Source organism: Papio anubis, chromosome 10 (genome assembly GCF_008728515.1).
Source record: "Papio anubis isolate 15944 chromosome 10, Panubis1.0, whole genome shotgun sequence".
Taxonomy (NCBI): domain Eukaryota; kingdom Metazoa; phylum Chordata; class Mammalia; order Primates; family Cercopithecidae; genus Papio; species Papio anubis.
Window position 1 is genome coordinate 16,545,289 of NC_044985.1, and position 19,835 is coordinate 16,565,123.

At 34.9% G+C, this 19,835-nt stretch overlaps 1 protein-coding gene across 2 annotated transcripts in view; it reads right to left on the reverse strand.

Annotated features, from left to right (window-relative positions):
• Window positions 1-19,835, reverse strand: part of ACTR3 (actin related protein 3) — a 74,929-nt gene that overhangs the window by 23,400 nt on the left and 31,694 nt on the right. For both annotated transcript variants that reach the window (XM_017947906.3, XM_021923526.2), the window contains exons 4-7: window positions 13,861-13,971; window positions 9,929-10,024; window positions 7,197-7,304; window positions 1,831-1,974 (exon numbers count right to left, since the gene is read on the reverse strand). In XM_017947906.3, coding sequence (XP_017803395.1) covers window positions 1,831-1,974; window positions 7,197-7,304; window positions 9,929-10,024; window positions 13,861-13,971 — 459 coding nt within the window. The remainder of the gene's footprint in view (window positions 1-1,830; window positions 1,975-7,196; window positions 7,305-9,928; window positions 10,025-13,860; window positions 13,972-19,835) is intronic.

Sequence of the window (19,835 nt, forward strand, 5' to 3'; positions counted from 1 at the left end):
GAGATTGGAGAGCTGATTTCTACTACTTCAGTGTTATTTCCTGAAAATGTTCATTAATGTCATTCAACATTTTCTGTCTCAGTAATAATGAATCTTGTGCTCTACGTAAGGAGAATAAATAAAATATAGAACTGAAGAATAAGTAATAATTATGATAACCACACAAATTAATTAGATCCTTAATATCTGAAACAAAACTGATTACAGTCTGAGTAAATAAATGAGCAAAGAAAGAATGCTAAAAATATAAATTACTCCATTTTGTTGCATATTTGGTTATATGACACCTAAGTAAAAGTTTTATCAAAAACATTGAAAAATATATTATAGATTATAACATCATATTTGTAATTTATAAACTCCCAACTGCCAGCCTATATATACATTTTTTAAAAAGCCTTCCTTTTCCAGTATTTTTATACATCACAGGCTCCATCCGAGATAGTTGCAAATATTACTAGTAATAATCAAAATACACAAAGAGAAAAAATACTGGAAACGAAAGACATTTGATTACACTATTTGAGGTCTTCTCCAAACCTTGGAAGTGGGAATGACAAGAAATGATACTCCTTTAAAGACATTCACACTGACCATCAATCTTCTCTGGAATAGATTTAAATCTCTGGTGTTTTCTCATTTTGCTTTAATTTTACAGATTTCCCAAAGATGTTGAATCAGTAGTATTCACATTAACTTTTTATATATTTAATTCTTATGCCACCAACTTGGGGTAACTTTTGGCAGTCCTTTACTAATTTACTACCTAGGAAGTAGTTGATAAATTTTCATTCTTAAGCTCTGACGAGCAAGGAAAATCCCATAAACATGCAAAGAGGCCCAGGCATGGTGGCTCACAGCCAGCACTTTGAGATTCTGAGGCAGGAGGATTGCTTAAGGTCAGGAGTTCACGAACAGCCTGGGCAACACAGCAAGACCTCCATCTCTACAAAAACTTAGCCAGACATGGTGATATGCACCTGAAGTTCTAGCTACTCAGGAGGCTGAGGCAGGAGGATCACGTGAGCCCAGAAGTTTGAGGCTGCAGTGAGCCATGACTGTGCCACTGCACTCTAGCTTGGGTAGCAGAACAAGATCCCATCTCTATAAAAAATAAATCAATAAAAATAAGAAATAAAAAATTTAAAAATGTATAAGTGAAAAAAAAAAAAACATGCAAAGAGAGACACATAAGTAAAAGTTACTTTTGCCAGGGCAGTTTTACTTTTCAAAACATGTGAGACCCACTGAAATTTTTTGGTTATGTGGCAAATAATAAGTTTGAAAGATGATGTTAAAGCATTTTGATAGTTTGCATGAAGCATTGATATAATACTTACATGGCAGAAAAAATTTAAAAAATACTTTAGATAGCCTTAATGTTTTTCTTCTATGTGCCCTATCACTTGAGTTAACACTGCCTCTATACTATAGCACAATGAATCAATTGTATCAAAATAATTTTTATGACAAAAGCTTTTAGAATTAAAATAAAGAATTCAGTGAAGAAATTGAGATGCAAGCACTTTACAGTGAAATAATTATTTTTAATAAAGAGAATCACAAAAATTTATGGAGAGGTCATTTGGTAAAATGTTCTTATATATTACTCCTCTCAAATATAAAATATGAAGAAAATAGACAAACTGTTGTAATAATAATTTTCTTGCAAGAAATACAGAGAAAATGTAAATATACTTAACAGTAATAATTTATAACTGGTTAACAAGATTATTTTAAGTACTGTTCTTCAATTAAAAATTTCTCATGTTAATGTTATAAATGTGATTTTAATTTTTAACTAAATTACACTTCTATCACACTTTTTACCTTTACTGCCTTAGCAGTTTCCAAGGATTGTTCTGGAGGGATTCCTACTTCTCGGTCTCTCAGCAGTTGCTGAATAAAATATGTTATATCTCGTCCTGCGATTGGAATGTGTTTAATACAGCTGCCAATCACATACCCTTCAGCCTAGAGGGGGGAAAAAGATTTCAAATTTACTTTCAATGCTTTGAAAATTAATATAACCTAAAAATATGAACCATTAAAGACCAATTTATCAAGTTAGTGTATTCATATTCTCAAGTACTGTTTTATCCCAGAATTCACCTTTATTCATCAGAAACGATAACTAAGAATGGCCAGCAACTTGAGATTTATTTTCCCATTGACAATTTATAACTATGACTAAAATAACAACACAGAAACAGTAAATTTCAAAATAGAAATATCAAATGGTTTAGATAGCAGACTTTATATCAGATAGTACTATTTTAAAATCATTTATAATTTCAGTAATTATAATTTAGAATGCGTCATAAGAAATTTGACAAAGTGCCTATCATTTTTCTAATGAAGTATGTATCCATTTCACAAACCTGAAGCTTTCCACACACCACCATAATGTCAAATAACTAAATTCTGTAGAACTGATTCACAAATTCACTGATGTGTCAGAAGTATAACAAATAGTGTGGCAAAATTAAATTTAATTAGGAAAGAATATTAAGGATGACTTCATCGGCCATGACAGAATATTAGGGACTGAACTTACCCTCTCAACTTAAATAAAGGACAATTTATAAGAAATAAAGGTTTTCAGACATTTGACAATTGGCAGAGTAGGGCAGAGATACCTTCTAAGAAAAGGGAAACAAATAAAGTGAATGTTACAAACACTCTATCCTACTGCCTAGGGAAAGTTACTAGGCCACAACAACGGGGAAGAGAACTAAAACAGAACTGGTCTCATTAAGTTAGGGATATAGAATTTAAAGGTCAGAAAGCCAAAGTGGCTAAAGTTTGTAGGCCAAATTATTGGAGGGGAAGGAGTTGCACCAACGGAGAGCTGGGAAGATGTGAAGAGAGTATCTCCTTAACTGAATACTGATCAGCACATTCCTGTGAGGAAACCATCAAGGTCAGAGAAAGAACCTCTAGAAAAAAGTAGACAGAACCACCAACAGAGCTCACACATGGCCAGAAATAGTTCCTGATCCCACTAGCCAAAGTTGAAAGATGTTTTCAAATACAAGACAACAAGTAGAGTCCTCAGAGAAATATTGCCTCAAGAATGGGGACAAACCAGTCCTGGACAAAAACCTGTTATGGATCTGCTTAATAACATTTAAAAGAGCCCCTGAGAGGATCAAACCAATTCCTGGTATCTTAACTATGTCCCAGGAAAAAAAATCCTAAATACTTACAAAGAACTTCAAAAATACAGCACACAACAGTGGATAGCATACCAAATCAAAAATTATAAGCATGCAAGGAAGCAGAAAAACACAACACTTGACGAGAAGAAAAATCAATACAGAGGAATGACAAGGACATTAAAACAGCAACCATATACTCCACATAATGAAGAAGGTCAACAATAAGCATGAGGAAGAGAGAAGTGGAAGACATAAAAAGACCCAAATGGAACTTCTAAAGAAAAAAACATAGTATCTGAAATTTAAAAATCTACCAGATGACGAAAAAACACTAGATGACATTACAGTAGACTACACAATGAAGAAAAAATAGTAAATTTGAAGAAAGAGTAATAAAAACTATCCAAAAAAATAAAGAAAAAGATTATAAAAAAAATAAATGAACAGAGCATCAGTGACCTTTGAGACACTGTGAAGCAGCCTAATACACATGTGATCAGAGTACCAAAAGGAGAGAAAGGGGAAGAGAAAAAATATGTAATCAATAACAGACAAAAACTTTCCAAATGTGATGAAAATTACAAATCTATATATACAAGAAGCTCAATGAACCCTACGGAGAAGAGACAAAGAAAACTTTACTTAGGTACGTCACAATCAAATTGCTAAAAACCGATGAACCCGGAATAAAAAGAAAATCTTGAAGACAGCCACCCAAATAAATATTACATTCAAAGAAACACACACAAGAATAACAGCTGACTTATTTTCAGAAACAAGGTAAACCAGAAGACAGTGGAGTGACATCTACAGGAGAAAACTGTCAACCTTCTATACCAAGCAAAAATCATCTTTCAAAACTAAAAGAGAATAAGGACTTTTTCAAAGGATGTACAAAAGTTGAAAGAATTCAGAGCCAATGGATCAGCACTATAAGACATGTTAAAGGATGTCATTTTGACAGAAGGAAAACGATACCAGGTGGAAATGTGGACCTTCACAAAGGAATAGAGAGCACTAGATATGGTATGTGAATTAAAGAACTCTATTTCAAGGCCGGGCACAGTGGCTCACACCTGTAATCCCAGGACTTTTGGGAGGCCAAGGCAGGTGGATGGTTTGAAGCCAGGAGTTTGAGACCAGCCTGGGGGCAACATGGTGAAACCCCATCTCTACTAAAAAAACAAAAAAAATTAGCCAGGCCTGGTGACACACATCTATAATCCAGCTACTCGGGAGGCTGAGGCACAAGAATCGCTTAAACCCAGGAGGCGGAGGTTGAAGTGAGCTGAGATCGCACCACTGCACTCCAGCCTGGGCGACAGAGCAAGACTCTGTCTCCAAAAAGTTATCTTTTAAAGATAAGTTTTTGCTACTGGCTTAAAATTGTGTTTTTCCTCCCTACCAAATTCCCATGTTGAAGTCCTAACCTCTATCTCAGAATATGACTATTTTTTGGAGATAAGGTATTCAAAGTAGTATCTAGTTAAAATGAACTCATTAATCCAACATAAGTGGTATCCTTAAGAGGAGATTCAGACACAGACATGTATGGAGAGGACTATGTGAAGACATATAAAGAAGATGGACAGCTAGAAGCCAAGAAGAGTCTTCAGAAGAAACCAACCCTATCAAAATCCTGATCTTTGACATCTAACCTCCAGACCTGTGAGAAAATAAATTATTCTTTAGTTACCCAATCTGTAGTACTTTATTATGGCAGTTCTAGCAAACTAACACACCACTCAAAATGAAACAAGTTAATAATGTATTATTGAGTACACAACATATAAAAGTAAAATGAATGACAATAAAGGAACAAAGACTAGAAGGTCAAAGCTGTTGTATAATTAGTTATGAAGTAGCAGAATGTTATTTGTAATTAGACAGTGATAAGTTAAAGATGTTTACTACAACCCATACAACAACCACGACCAAAAACAAACGACAACAGATATAGCATAGCTAATAAGCCAATTAAGAAGAGAAAATGGAATAATAAAAAATACTCCACTAATTCTAAAGAAGGAAGGAAAAGTAAACAATAAACAGGAATACCCACCCACCCCCCACCACTTTTTTTTTTTTTTTTTTTGGAGACAGGGTCTCACTCTGCTGCACAAGCTAGAGAAGCTAGAGTGCAGTGGTGAGATCATGGCTCACTGCAGCCTCAACCTCTCTGGGCTCAGGTTATCTTTCCTCCTCAGCTTTCGGAGTAGCTGGGACTACAGGCATGCACCACCATGTTCAACTAATTTTTGCATTTTTTTTTAGAGACAGGGTTTCACCATGTTGCCCATGCTGGTCTTGAACTCCTAGGCTCAAGCGATCTGCCCACCTCGGCCTCCCAAAGTGCTGGGATTACAGGCATGAGCCACCATACCAGCCAGAATACCCATTCTTAATGTCCTTACTAAAACTCATTCTGTTCCATGTTGATAACTTCTATTCTGAAAATTACCTATTCTAATTATCAAGATACTGATAGTACTGCTCAGATGTGTAGGTGTTAAGAAAAGACTGAAGAAAGGCAGAACCAGGTCAAATCCTAGCCTCACTACCTATTATTTGGTGACCTTAAGCAAGACAATTATTTGCATTTTCATTAATGAATAAACTAAGGTACTCAAAGAAAAATATAATATTCATCACAGACTGATTTTCATATTTAAATGAGAATTTTAAGATGAACAATTATTTTATGTACCACTAAGAACGAAAAATAAACTGCCAAGCAAACTAAAAAAAGCTATCAAATGCTGAACACATCCTAATTTCCAAGCTTACTAAAATACCTCCCAAGGGCTACATAAAATCTCATATATCCACACAACGAAATATTATTTGGCAATAAAAAGAAATGAAATACTATACATGCTATAACATGGATGAATCTTGAAAATGTTCACCTAAGTGAAAGCACCCAGTCACAAAGACCACAGTGTTTAACTCTATTTATATAAAATGGCCAGGACGGCAAATCTAACACAGACAAAAAGTAGATTCTTGGTTGCCAGGGGCTAAAGGTATCAAGGGGAAATGGGTGGTGACTGTGAATAGATACAGGGTTCCTTTTCAGGGTGATGAAAATGTTCTAAAATTGTAGGGATGGATGGACTTTGTGAATATACTAAAAATCAATGAACTGTACACTCTAAACAAGTGAATTGTATGGTATATAAATTTTATCTTAATAAAGTTATCATTAAACAATGGCAGTTATTACTAAAACTATTATGACACATCATGAGGGTGAAAGTGGAGGAGGACCAGGAGTCTAATCCAAAGGTAGTCACCCTGAGGATGTAATCTTCAACAGACATTGCCTCATGCATTAAACACTGGAGTGAGAATAATAAAAAAATAAAAGTTCAAAATAATGTAATTCCTTAAACGATATTCATTATAATATAAAAATTACTTTAAAAGATAAACCTTTCTATATATACCCATTTAATAATAATCATTATGAATTCTAGTAGTCATTTTGAATTCATTAGGCATAATTTTTTAAAAACCTGATTTATCATTAAGAATTGAAGCACAAAGGCCTTGGAAGAAAAATGTTATTTGTGGCAAAAAATCTAATTTGATGCATTTTTCTTAATATGCTTTATTAAATACAACCCATAAAGTATCTACTAAAGTTCATGTACTTACAACTAACTGTTACACAGTTACCCTGTATACCAGTCTGAAATCTGTTAATTATGAATAAAAGAGGTCATCAAATGGTTAGCACATATCCAACTGGAAAACAGAATGAAAGCCATTAATATACTTCCATTCCAGATACTGCAATTCATAATTTTCTTAATTGCAGTACAAACCTACAGTAAAAGAAACATTTTGAAATGTTTATAAAAGTTTTAAAAGGTAAGCAAAATATAGCTATAACTGAACAAAAGACCAAATTATAGCAAAATTTTAAAGTGTCATATTTAAAGTTTTTTAAAACTAATATTAATTCATATAATTTAACTTTGCCAGATGTGTTATTTCATGTTCTGTTCAGTAACTGTAAAATAGCCTTACCACAGGAATGACATGAGTGACACCATCTCCACTGTCTATTACTGTACCGGTCAACGTCCGTTCTCCTACTTGTCTTGAGGTCCAAGATGCAGCTAAGGCAAGAACAGCCTTGAGCACAAAGAAAGAAGGCAAAAAAACAAAAAAACAAAAAAACAAAGAGTTAATCGAAAAAAAAAAAAACTAGTTTCCTGGAGTACTTTATTCAATTTTAAATGTAGTTATCTGTGGAAAGAAAACACATAAAATTAATTTTGTATTATGCAATAAAATAGCTCACTCCCTACATTTCACTAAGACAAACTTACAGGTTTGTATTTGCTTTTAGGAGCATGTTTTATAAGATTTACATACTTTATAAAGGCTATTTCTGTCCTAAAGCTAAAAATGTGGAAGATTGCATTAAATAGTATAGAACTAACTTGCCAGAACTATGTCCACTTGGGCTGGCCTGTTACAAACTGCAATGAAAGGCGAAAAGTACACAATCACCCAACCTCCAGTTATTCAATACATATATGTCTATGAACAACTATTACCAAAAGATTACCTTCAAATTATTTTTATTTTTATTTTTTGAGACAGAGTTTCTTTCTGTCACCCAGGGCTGGAGTGCAGTGGAGCAATCTCGGCTCACTGCAACTTCCGCCTCTTGGGTTCAAGCAATTCTCTGCCTCAGCCTCCAGAGTAGCTGGGATTACAGGCGCCCACCACCACGCACGGCTAATTTTTTTATTTTCAGTAGAGACGGGGTTTCATCATCTCGGCCAGGCTGATCTTGAACTCCTGACCTTGTGATCCACCCGCCTCAGCCTCCCAAAGTGCTGGGATTATAGGGCATGAGCCACCGTGCCAAGCCTAACTTCAAATTTTTTTAAGGCAACATGTGTTTAGGACTATATGACATAGAGAAAATGCCATCGCACACTTCCAAATACTACTCTAATTTAATTACAGAGCAAAGTTGACAAAATTTTTCTATGAAAAACCTTGGCACAGACAATACAACACAATTCTTTTAAGTGTGAGAATTAAGAAATTAACATAGCTCATTTTAAAAAAACTAAATTTCTTATAATCCAAGACTCAAACAAAGTATATGACTAATAATTAAAAACAACTAAACTTATACTGGCCTTATTTTACCTACCTGAACTATAATAGCTAAAAGGGACCTAGAAAGCTATCTAGGTCACCCTCCTATCTGAACACAAGAATATATTAACACAATCACCACATAATCACCATAGGCTAACAGAACTAAACATTATTTTTTGACAACCTTACAATGAAAAATTCCATCCTAATACTAGTTGTGTGTATATATATATACACATATATGTATACACATATATACACACACACACACACACACACAGTGTTTAGACTTCATTATGAGATATCCCTCCTTTGTAAGTAAATTCAAAACTATCTATAACCAAGAATTACCTCTGATCACTTTTACAAGTCTTTTGTAAACAGTTAAGGTCCCAAAGTAGAATAGATATGCATCGGCACATCATGTTACAGAAATGTTATCGAATACTGAACATCAATAAAACAGAACAGAGATTAAATAATGAAATTAAGAGCACTCAGAGGCCACTAAGGAAATCACTGAAATACCAAATTACAACTCCAGAGGAATGAAACAAAGCTCATGATGCCAGTGTTTTAAAGTAAGCTATACCTGACAATATGGTTAAACATAAGTTTATTATATTTAATATAACATGAGAAGCAAAAACTCCCAAGTGAAAGATGATTCTTCCCAACTCCTCACTTTATTCAGATTCTAAGAAGTAAAAAAGGGTCTCCCACTCAAGACTGAATTCTTCTATAAAGATCAAGACAGGTGTATGTGACTCCTTAAATATTTTTAGCAACAGAGAACTAAAAAGGCAGTTCACTAAATTTATGGATTGCATTAAACATTAAAAAGTTCTTTGCTATCCAAGTTAAAATATTCATCCATAATTATCATTTATTGATTCTGTGTACCCTGGAGTTACAAAAACCAGTGTGATCCCAACAAAGAGCAAAGTCAGACAGACCTCAGCTGCCTGGTATCACAGCTAACCATTTAACTCTGAATAAGGTGCCTTCCAACTTTAGTTTTCTTCCTCCACAAAAAAACAGAAACAAAAATATCTACATTTAATAGAAATAATGAATTAATACACATATAAAGCATTTGTGTTATGTCAGGTATTGCCTTTGCTACAAGGAAAAAAAAAATGAGGCAAGCTCTGATCCTAAGGGGTGGGAGAGAAGCTGTTCCATACAGATAAATGTACAAATTAAGAGAAGTGAAATATTAGGGTATCAAATATACCTAAAGATAAGTCAATCAAAAAGACTGTAACAAAGGAAAAAAAGATGCATAAGGATAAATGATACAGGATTATTTACAAGGATAAATAAATATATATACAATGTTCCTGTCATGGAGTAAGCATTCAATAAATATTAGTTCCTTTATTTCTGTCCTATGAAAGTCCTTGAAATACCCAAACACCATTAACTTACTTTTTTAACACTTCTCTTTTCCTGACTAAATATCTCCACTTCCCATAATATTACTTCTAAATTAACAATTCAGGAGAGAAGTATAACATGCTTTGACATTACGTTTAAACCTTTGTGGGAAAAAAAAAAAAGTACGTATTTTAGGCAGCAAATTAAACTAGGTTAAAATTTAAGAATCAAACTTAGATAAATATGAACTTGCTTACCTGCACAGCAATGTACAAGCCTGGAACATTGAAAGACTCAAACATTATTTCAGCAGTATATTCCCTGTTTTCTGGAGTATTCAATGGAGGTTCAGTCTATTGAAATAAATAACATTTTAAATAGATAATATCAGGTTATTTTGATAACTTTCTTGACAATTTTAAAACAAGAAGTAATTTATTCCAAACATTTTATTTAAAATGCATTAAATTTACAAGTAGAAAGACACAGAGATCAAAGGAAAACTATAGAGAATTCAAACATATCCATACATATCTGAAAACAATATGGTAATTCACATTAAAAAAAAAAAAAAGCCCTGAATGCCTGTATCATACCACTCATACAGATTAAACATTAAAAAGAAATGAAGCAGGGAGAGAGAGGGTTGAAGGTAGGGAAAAGGTGGTCCAGTCAAATCATCCTTTAAATACAGTAATGACAAACCTCCAGAAAAAACATCGATAGTATTTGCCACAGGAGAGCCCTCATCTAAGTAACACTTTTAGAAGAATGTCCCCGAACTATATAGGATTACAGTAAACAAGCCGAGATTCTACAGATCGAATGGTATAGCTTTCTGAAAAACGTTATATTAATTTACCTGTTAAGAACATAGAATCAAGATGTTTGCAGAGCACTCTTCTGTTTAAGTTATGTGACTGCATACATCACTTAGAAATCTCATAGGTTAAGTCTGGGACAGAAGGCACTCTAAAGAGGCAAGAAAGGACTCAGAGATCTGGCAGCGTCGGACTTCATATTTCACCTATGCCTCATGATCACTTAAATCGTTTTAATTTTTAAAGATTGACACTGGGTAAGACCTCTGATTCTTGTGAGTCTGACTGACAATCTAATCCTCTGTGGTATCTCGAATATTTAAATGTAAAAGAAAAATTCCTTAATTTAAAAGATACAGAATTCTCTTTTTGACCTTAAAGGAATAATTCCTTAAATTTGTGAAGCACAAATCACAAAGGGAAAAAGTGATAAAACTTGAATCCATTAAAAATTATCTTTTTAAAATTATTATTTCAAAAGAAATATAAAGTAAAACAACTAAGTACACTGTTACCTTACATAAAACCTTTATAAGCTAAACTCCCTGTGGCGTTTAAACTTATTTAGAAGAGTTCTGGAGCTATGTTTAAAAGTCTGGAGATAATTTACTGATGAATACACACAACATTAAGTAAACTAAAAACCAAGGCAGTTAAATTATAAACTCCAAGAAAAAAAAAATCTACATAAAAGATAATCAGAGGATTCACAAAGGAAAATATACAAATAGCTAATAATAATAATCGTACATGAAAGACTGCTCAACATAATCAGTTATCAGAAAATGAAAATTAAAATTAAAAGCAAATGAAAAATCTTTACACACCCACCAGAATGGCTAAAATTTAAAAGACTGACAAGTCAGCAGCACAGTGGCTCACACCTATAATTTCAGCACTCTGGGAGGCTGAGGTGGGCAGATTACTTGAGGCTAGGAGTTCAAGACCAGCCTGGCCAACATGGCAAAATCCTATCTCTATTAAAATTACAAAAGTTAGCCAGGTGTGGTGGTGCCTGCCTGTAATCCCAGCTACTGAGGAGGCTGAGGCACAAGAATAACTTCAACTTGGGAGGCAGGGAGGTTTCAGTAAGCCAAGGTCACACCACTGCACTCCAGCCTCGGTGACAGAGCAAGATGCTGTCTCAAAAAAAAAAGTATAAAACATTGACAAGCCAAATCTTGAATAGAGCAACCAGATTACTAATGCATCACTGGGGGGTGTGCAAAAAGGTTTAACACCTTGGGAAAAGTTCCCTTGAGTTTCCCTTAAAAAAAAAAAAAAATCATGTACCTACCCTATGACGCTGCAATTCCATACCTACGTTATTTAGACAAGAGAAATGAAAATGTATGTCCACAAAAAGTTTTGTAGAAGAAGGTTCACAATGGTCAAACTATTTTATTATAACAAAAAACAGAATTAAGCCAGGCATGGTGGCAGCATTTTAAGAGGCCATGGAGGGAGGATCCCTTGGAGCCCAGGAATTCAAGACCAGCCTGGGTGACAAAGTGAGACTCCATCTCTAAACCAGAACACATTACCCAGGTGTGGTGGCCCGGGCCTGTGTGTCCTAGATACTCAGGAATCTGAGCTGGGAGAACTGTTTGAGCTGGGAGGTCAACACTGCAGCGAGCCATGATTGGTCCACTGTATTCCAGCCTGAGCAACAGAGCAAAACCCTGTCTTTAAAAAAAAAAAAAAAAAAAAGGAAAAAAAAAGAAAAACTAGAAATAGCCCAGGTGTTCGTCAACAGGAAAATGGATAAAGTGAGGCAAATTTATTCAATGGAATACTACCCAGCAACAAAAAGCAACAAATCACTAGTATATGCAATAACACGAATCAATCTCCAGATTATGCTAAGTAAAAGTGTTTCACCAAAACGCACATATTGCATGATTCCATTATTTGACACTCAAACATGGGCAAAACTAATCTCAGATGAAAAAGAAACAAAACGGTGGTTGTCACTAGGGCATGGGGGCAGAGAAAACTTTCCACGCTGATAGTAATTTTTCTTTATCTTGGTAAGAGTTTAGGTTACACAGATGTATGTAACTGACAAAGATTGGACAAACCACATCATGCATCCTGTAGGTCAAATATAGCCCACAACCTGTTTTGGTAAAAAAAAAAAAAAACTTATTGGAACACAGACATACCTATGAATTTAAGTATTGTCTATGGCTGCTAACATGCTACAACAGCACAGCTGAGTAGCTGTGACAGGGACCATTGTATAAAAAGTGAACTAAGTTTCCTCAGAGACTTTATCCCCTGCAAAGCCAAAAATATTTGCTATCTGCTCCTTTAGAAAGTTTGCCAATCCCTGGTCAAAATCTACTGAATGGTGCAGATCAGTGATTTTATGATATGTAAATTTTATATGAAAAGAATAACCATACACAAATGATAGCTCTAGTTGATGAAATACGTGCTAAAGTATTTAGGGGTCAAATGACTCCCATTTGCAACTCACTTTGAAGTGATTTAAAAACTAAAATGAAGTGACAGATGGATAGATGTCATGAAGCAATTATAGCCAAATGTTAAGGTTAATCATTGAATCTAGATTGTGGGTGTATGAGTGTCCATAGTACGGTTCTTTCAACTTTATAGTCCATCAAAATCACCATAAGACACAGAATATTGATTTAACCAAAAACTGTGATATAACTACAATGTGAGGAAAGGGAAAGGACAGTTATTTTGTGCAGAGGGAGAGAAAAGGAAAAAAGGGAAATTCTCATGTTTTCCTATTAGGAGGTTGATAAATCATGCATAATATTTTTAAAAACATAAGAAATAAAAGAAACACATTAAATTTATAAGACTACTACCAGGGCAAACTTTTTTAAAAACTGAAAATGTTTGCCTCCGGGGAATATGAATCAAAGGTTGGGAGAGGTAAGAAAGGAAAGTGTTATTTTGTTGTTTTAAATCTTACAAAGGCATTTGATTTAAGTTATGAACATGCATTGCTTTAATAAAAAGACATTTAAAAATTAAATCATATTATATTTTTGTTATGAAGAAATACCAATGATATAATAATCGGACTATTTTTTTAAAAGAAAAAAGGAAGTGCCACAGGTTTCCAACATTGTTCTGAACCTTACTGTTTCTATCATAAAGATTAGATATTAATTACCAAAAGCACTTCTTAAGTGTTTAAAATGTGGTGCTTTGACATACTACTTTCTCCTGTAGCCATAACTAGATGGTCTTAAAGATACAGCTTTATTACAAAATCATTTAGACATATGACAATTTAATAACCAAAGTATACCAAAGAAGTGTGATGAAAATGTTCTCATTAAGTCTATTCAAAAATTTCCTCAGTGAAATTATAATTTGTAACTTACCAAAAGAAAATAATGGTCTTCAGGTTCTGCCCTTAAATACTTAAAGATCACTTGCTCCATAAACCTTTCCATTAAGTCCCAATCTTCAACTATACCATGGCGGATTGGCCACTATCAAAACAAAAAGGGAAATACAAATTAAATCTTATTAATATAAAAAATAAATAAAACTACAAAAAAGGAAATATTAGATCATTAGTGGATATTAGATGAGGATATATTTTCTTAGGTGTGATACTATAGACCATCCTTAAAAGATGTGTACTTAAGGATTTAGAGATAAATTAGTTCAACAACGCATTGTCAGACAGATGGCTCAATAAAAACAAAGTAAATATGTCAAAATGTTAAAAACTGTTAAATCTAGATGGAAGGTCATTGTACTAGTCTTTCCAGATTTTAAAAGTTTTCTAATAAAAGGTAAGTTAGCCTACAAAAATTAAACCTAAAAACTAAACTTTATCACAATTTCCTTAATTTTTAATTCATTAGGTCATTAACAAGTATTTGTTGTATGCCAAATATAAAAAGTGCACCTGGTAAGTACATACCTAGAATAATCATAAGAATCAAGCATATAAAATTTTATAAGAAAAGTTTTATAAATGTGTAAGAGTCATGCTTCCAAAATTGTGTGCCAAGATACCTACTATGATTTGGATGTGGTGTGTTCCCACCAAAACTCATATTAAAATTTAAAATTTAATTGCCAGTGTTCCAGTATCAAGAGGTGGTGGGGCCTTTAAGAGGTGACCAGGTCATTAGAGGAATTAATGCAGCTCTCAGCAGGACTGAGTTAATTCTCCAGAGAATTGAAGGCAGGCTGTTATAAAGTAAGGCTGTCCCTTGTATTTTGTCCCTTTCCTCTTCCACTTCCCAACACGTTATGCAGCAGCATAACGTCCTTACCAGAGGTCGATCAGATGTGGCCAACTCATCTTGGACTTCCTCAACTCCAGAACCACGAGCCAAAATAAACCCCTTTTCTTTATAAATTACTCCATCTCAAGTATTCATTATAGCAACAGAAAATGAACTAAGACAGCACCCCAGTGTAATACCATAAATTCACAAGGGCACCACAAAGTTATTTTAAATTTTCCAGGGAAATACAGTGTTACTCAACATCAGTTGGACACTGCATGATCTTACAAGTCACAGTAAGTCAGTTTCAACAATAAATCATACTATTATATATTCCTTTCAATGACATTATTTCTTGGAGAAGTTGATTTGTCAGCAGTTGCTGGGATAAAAACCAAGTTATCACATAAAATAACATCAATGTAAAACAAGAAATCAGGGTGGCAATGTCCCATCTGATTCCAGGTTTGAGAAGTTGTTCAGTGCCTAAGCACCCTAACAGAAATGTGATTACTCAGCAGTGAAATAATACTTCCAATTTAAGTGTCCTATTTTATTTCATGTGGCTACTAAGTTGCCTAGACCTAGGTATTTAATAAGCAGAACTATTTGACATTTCTTTTGATCTAGGTGGCACAGTGAAAAATGTTACTGAGACCCTAATGGCACTGAGAAAGTTTGTGAACCTCTGCAACTGAATATAGTTCCATGAACATAAAACACATTCAAAACCTAAAGTTAAACAAATTAATGAACAAATAAACACCTTGCAGTATCAATTCCTAACATCTACTTCTTACTCTAGTTTCCACACTACTTTTTAAGGCATTATATTTATAAAATGACTTCTACTCCCCAGTTTGCTTTAAGGAAGGGAAAAATTGCAGTTTACTGTCTCATTCAATTTTTAACATTATTGGAAGTTTACAAATTTAAATGTTTTAAGTATTATTTATTCACCAATTATTACTGTGTACCTACTATAAGCCATTGGCACAAATGGCAAGGACACAGACATCCTGCACACAAAAAACTCAAGTCTAGTAAGAGAAATATATATGAACAAATATTACATTACAGGTTTTTTAAAAAATAAAGTTCTGACTGGGCGTGGTGGCTCATGCCTGTAATCTCAGCACTTTGGGAGGCCGAGGCAGGCAGATCACCTGAGGTCAGGAGTTTGAGATCAGCCTGGCCAACATGGTGAAACCCCGTCTCCATTAAAAAATATAAAAATTAGCCAGGTATCGTGGTGCATGCTTATAATCCCAGCTACTCAGGAGGCTGAGGCAGGAGAATCACTTGAACCCGGAAGGCAGAGGTTGCAGTGAGCCAGGATCACTCCACTGCACTCCAGCCTGGGTGACAGAGTGAGACTCTGTCTCCAAAAAAAAAAGTCAGCATGATAGCTCACGCCTGTAATTCCAGCACTTTGGTGGTTGAGATGGGTGGATCATTTGAGGTCAGGAGTTCAAGACTAGCCTGGCCAATACGGTGAAACCTCATCTCCACTGAAAATACAAAAATCAGTCAGGCGTGGTGGCAGGCACCTATAATCCCAGCTACTGGGGAGGCTGACGCAGGAGAATCTCTTGAATCCAGGAGTCAGAGGTTGCAGAGAGCCAAGATCACATCACTCCACTCCAGCCTGGGCAACAGAGTAACACTCTGTCAAATAAATAAATAAATAAATAAATGGTTCCTTGAACAAGATGATCACCTTGTCTTGTGAGAGAAAAGGTTTCACTGAGGAGGTCACATCTAAGCTGAGTCTTAAAGAAGCAACATTCTCAGTTTTGCTTTCTGGTTTTTTTTTGGCAGGGGAATGAGAGGTATGGAGGAACTTGTGGAGAACAGAAAAAGATGTATAGAAAGACAAACACTGCATGGTATACAAAAACGAAAGTGAAGATATCAATGAGAAATGCATGTGCCAAAAGGTTTGAAGAAAGGTATGTAGGGAGATACACCAGTTCTAGATCAAAGGGACTAGATTCTCAAAAATTTGCCTTGCATTTAGGTTTTATTCTATAAGAAATAAAACAGCATAGAAACTTTTAAGCAGGGGAATAAGAACAGCTTTAATAGTTAGGAAGACTATTATAGCAGCACTGGGAAAGCTCAAATGAAGCTTAACAGAACCAGAACCAAGTGAGAACAAGAGTACCAATAGTGGTATGGATGACACTGGGCCACACTGAAGATTTCTCAGTCAATAAGAATAAGAAAGGGCGGGGCATGGTGGCTCACACCTATAATCCCAGAACTTTGGGAGGCCAAGGTGAGAGGATGGCTTGAGCCCAGGAGTTTGAGACCAGCCTAGGCAACGTAGTGAGACCTTGCCTCTACCAAAAAAAAAAAAAAATTAATTAGCCAGGTGTGGTGGCACACACCTGTAGTCCCCGCTACTCAAGAGGCTGAGGTGGAAGAATCACTTGAGCTCAGAGGGTCAAGGCTGCAGTGAGCCAAGATCTCACCACTGCATTCCAACATGGGCAACAGGGCAAGACATCTGTCTCGAAAAAAAGTCAGAAGATACCAATAGTTTTCTAGCTTTGAAGTTAGAATGGACAAGATTCATTAATCAAAACATAAAAATTGTGTTTTTTCTGATCTTGGAATAAACAAGAGTGGAGCACATATAATACATTTTGTTTTAGATATATTAAAACTCAAGAGCCATAAAATAGGTAGGTAAAGATGTAGTCAAGGAACTGAAAGTAGAGATCTAGTCTGTGGTTGCAGACAAAGGAATGGATGAGATCACCTAGAGAAAGTCTTTAATGAAAGAATAAAAGATTAAGTCACACCATTTTACAAGAGAAAAAAAAGAAAAGAGAACTGAAGGCAGTGCCTGGAGAAATCAACATTTCAGTAGTGGGTAAAGGAGAAATCAGTGACAATAGAAATAACAAATAAAAACAAACAAAACAAATATTCCATGTTAGGAAGAGAACCATCAGAGTAATCCTGCGAAACAAAGACAAATCAAAAAGGATGAAAACTGTTACATATAATGGGATTTAACAAAGAGCATATCAAATATCTTGAAACTCACTAAGAAGTGTCATTTTAAAAGGAAAGAGAAAGATAGCTAAACTGCTGAGGACAGAAGGTAGGAATAAAGATTGAGAGTAGTTTTGTTCTGGTTTGTTTGTAGCACTTGGAAGACTTGAAAATGTGTTTAAAATGAGTGGACAGAATCATTGGAAAGGAACTCTGGCCTCTTGACTGACTGACTTCTCAATGTATCTCTTTTGCATTTTGGCCAGTATAGATTTTATATCATCATCACTATCACCTCTCAATCCCTGAAATGCAGGTATACCCTTCTCTGATCACAACCTCTTATTATTCTAGCATACTCAACCACCTCAGGAGATCTCTTCTGAACACCAATTAAGACTTTCGGTCCAGTGATTGCTTTAATTATTCCCTAGCCATCAATATACACAGTCTAGATTCTGACCCATCACTTTTGTTTCACGTATCCTCTTTTCATCCCATCTACCAAAATCCAACCCAGCATATGTCCCTGACATAAACTTGCCTATATCCAGAATACTGATTATACTGCAGAAACATTTGTAACTGGGGTGTTAAAACTAAGAATTCATAATCATTATTCTCAAATGGACCTAACCTTGCCTGGCAAGACTTTGCTCCTCTACTCTGTTCATCTTTACTCTCCACAATGATGATTTTCAATGCTGCCCCTGCCACTCAGATTTCACCTTCTCCCCGCATCCATTCCATGACCAGCAGATGATGTCACTACATATTTCGCAGAAGAAGCAGAATCCAACAGTCAAGAATTCAAATCTGTAAAATGGATTCCACAGTCTTTTTTCTCATTTACTTCCATTGTAATGTAAGATATTCCTCATGTCAATTCAGTCATCTGTGTTCTGGATCTCATCCCTCCAGCTTTTTCAGAGACCTTGATTATACCTTAACTTTCCTGTTACTTTAATCTCTTTCTAAAAGTTCTTTCATATTAGCACTCAGACATGTCTTCCATCTTAACCTTGAAATGTGTCTCTTCATCTCTCCCTCCCAATCACAACTGAAACTCAATGAACAGTACTCTTACTGTTACATTTTTCCTGGCCTATCACTCAAAAGACTACTTCCATCTAGCCCAACTACTCTTCTAAAACTATTCTCATTCAGGTTACAAATGACCACCTTGTAGCTAAAGACAGCAAATTACCTATGGGCTCTAGCTCATCTCAGCACCATTCTACAGTGTTTACCTCTGCATATCTACCCATGCATTCTCAGTCTCTTTCACAGACTTTTCCTCCTCTACTCAAACCTAACTGGCACACTGCTCAAGCTCTGTCTTAGTTCTCTTCCCCTGTGAAATGCTCCCCTAAGTAATCTCATCCCCTCTAAGGTAATTGACACCTTCTGAATCTCTGTCTCCAGCTCTGCCTTGTTTCTTAGCTCCAAAATCCACATATTTGACTCTAACAAAATCTCAGATGTATCACAGGTACCTCAAACAGAATGTGTTCAAAATTAAACTTATTTTCTCCTCTCTATACTACCACAGTCAAAAGTGTTTCTCATTATGAACCAAGACCTCTGGCTCTCACCTTATACAAAAATCAACTCAAAATGAATTAAAGATTTAAATCTAAGACCCAAAATTATAAAAGCACTAGAAGAAAACTTAGGGGAAACTTCTCACAACATTGCTATGGGGAAAGATTTTACAAATACAACTTCAGAAACACAGGCAACAAAAGCAAAAATAGACAAATGGGATTAAACTAAAATGCTTCTGTGAAGAAAATCATCACAGAAGGAAAATACAAGTTATGAAATGGGTCAAAATGCCTGCCAACTGTACATCTGACAGGGGATTAATATCTAGAATATATAAGGAACTCAATTCAACAGCAAAAAAAAAAAAAAAAGATTTTTTAAAAGGGCAAATAATCTAAATAGACATTTCTCAAAAGAAGTCACACAAACGGCCAATAAATACATGAAAAAAAAGTCCAACATGACTAATCATCAGGAAAATGCAAATCAAAACCACAAAGTGATATCATCTCACCACAGTTAGAATGGCTATTATCCAAAAGACAAAAAAAAAAAAA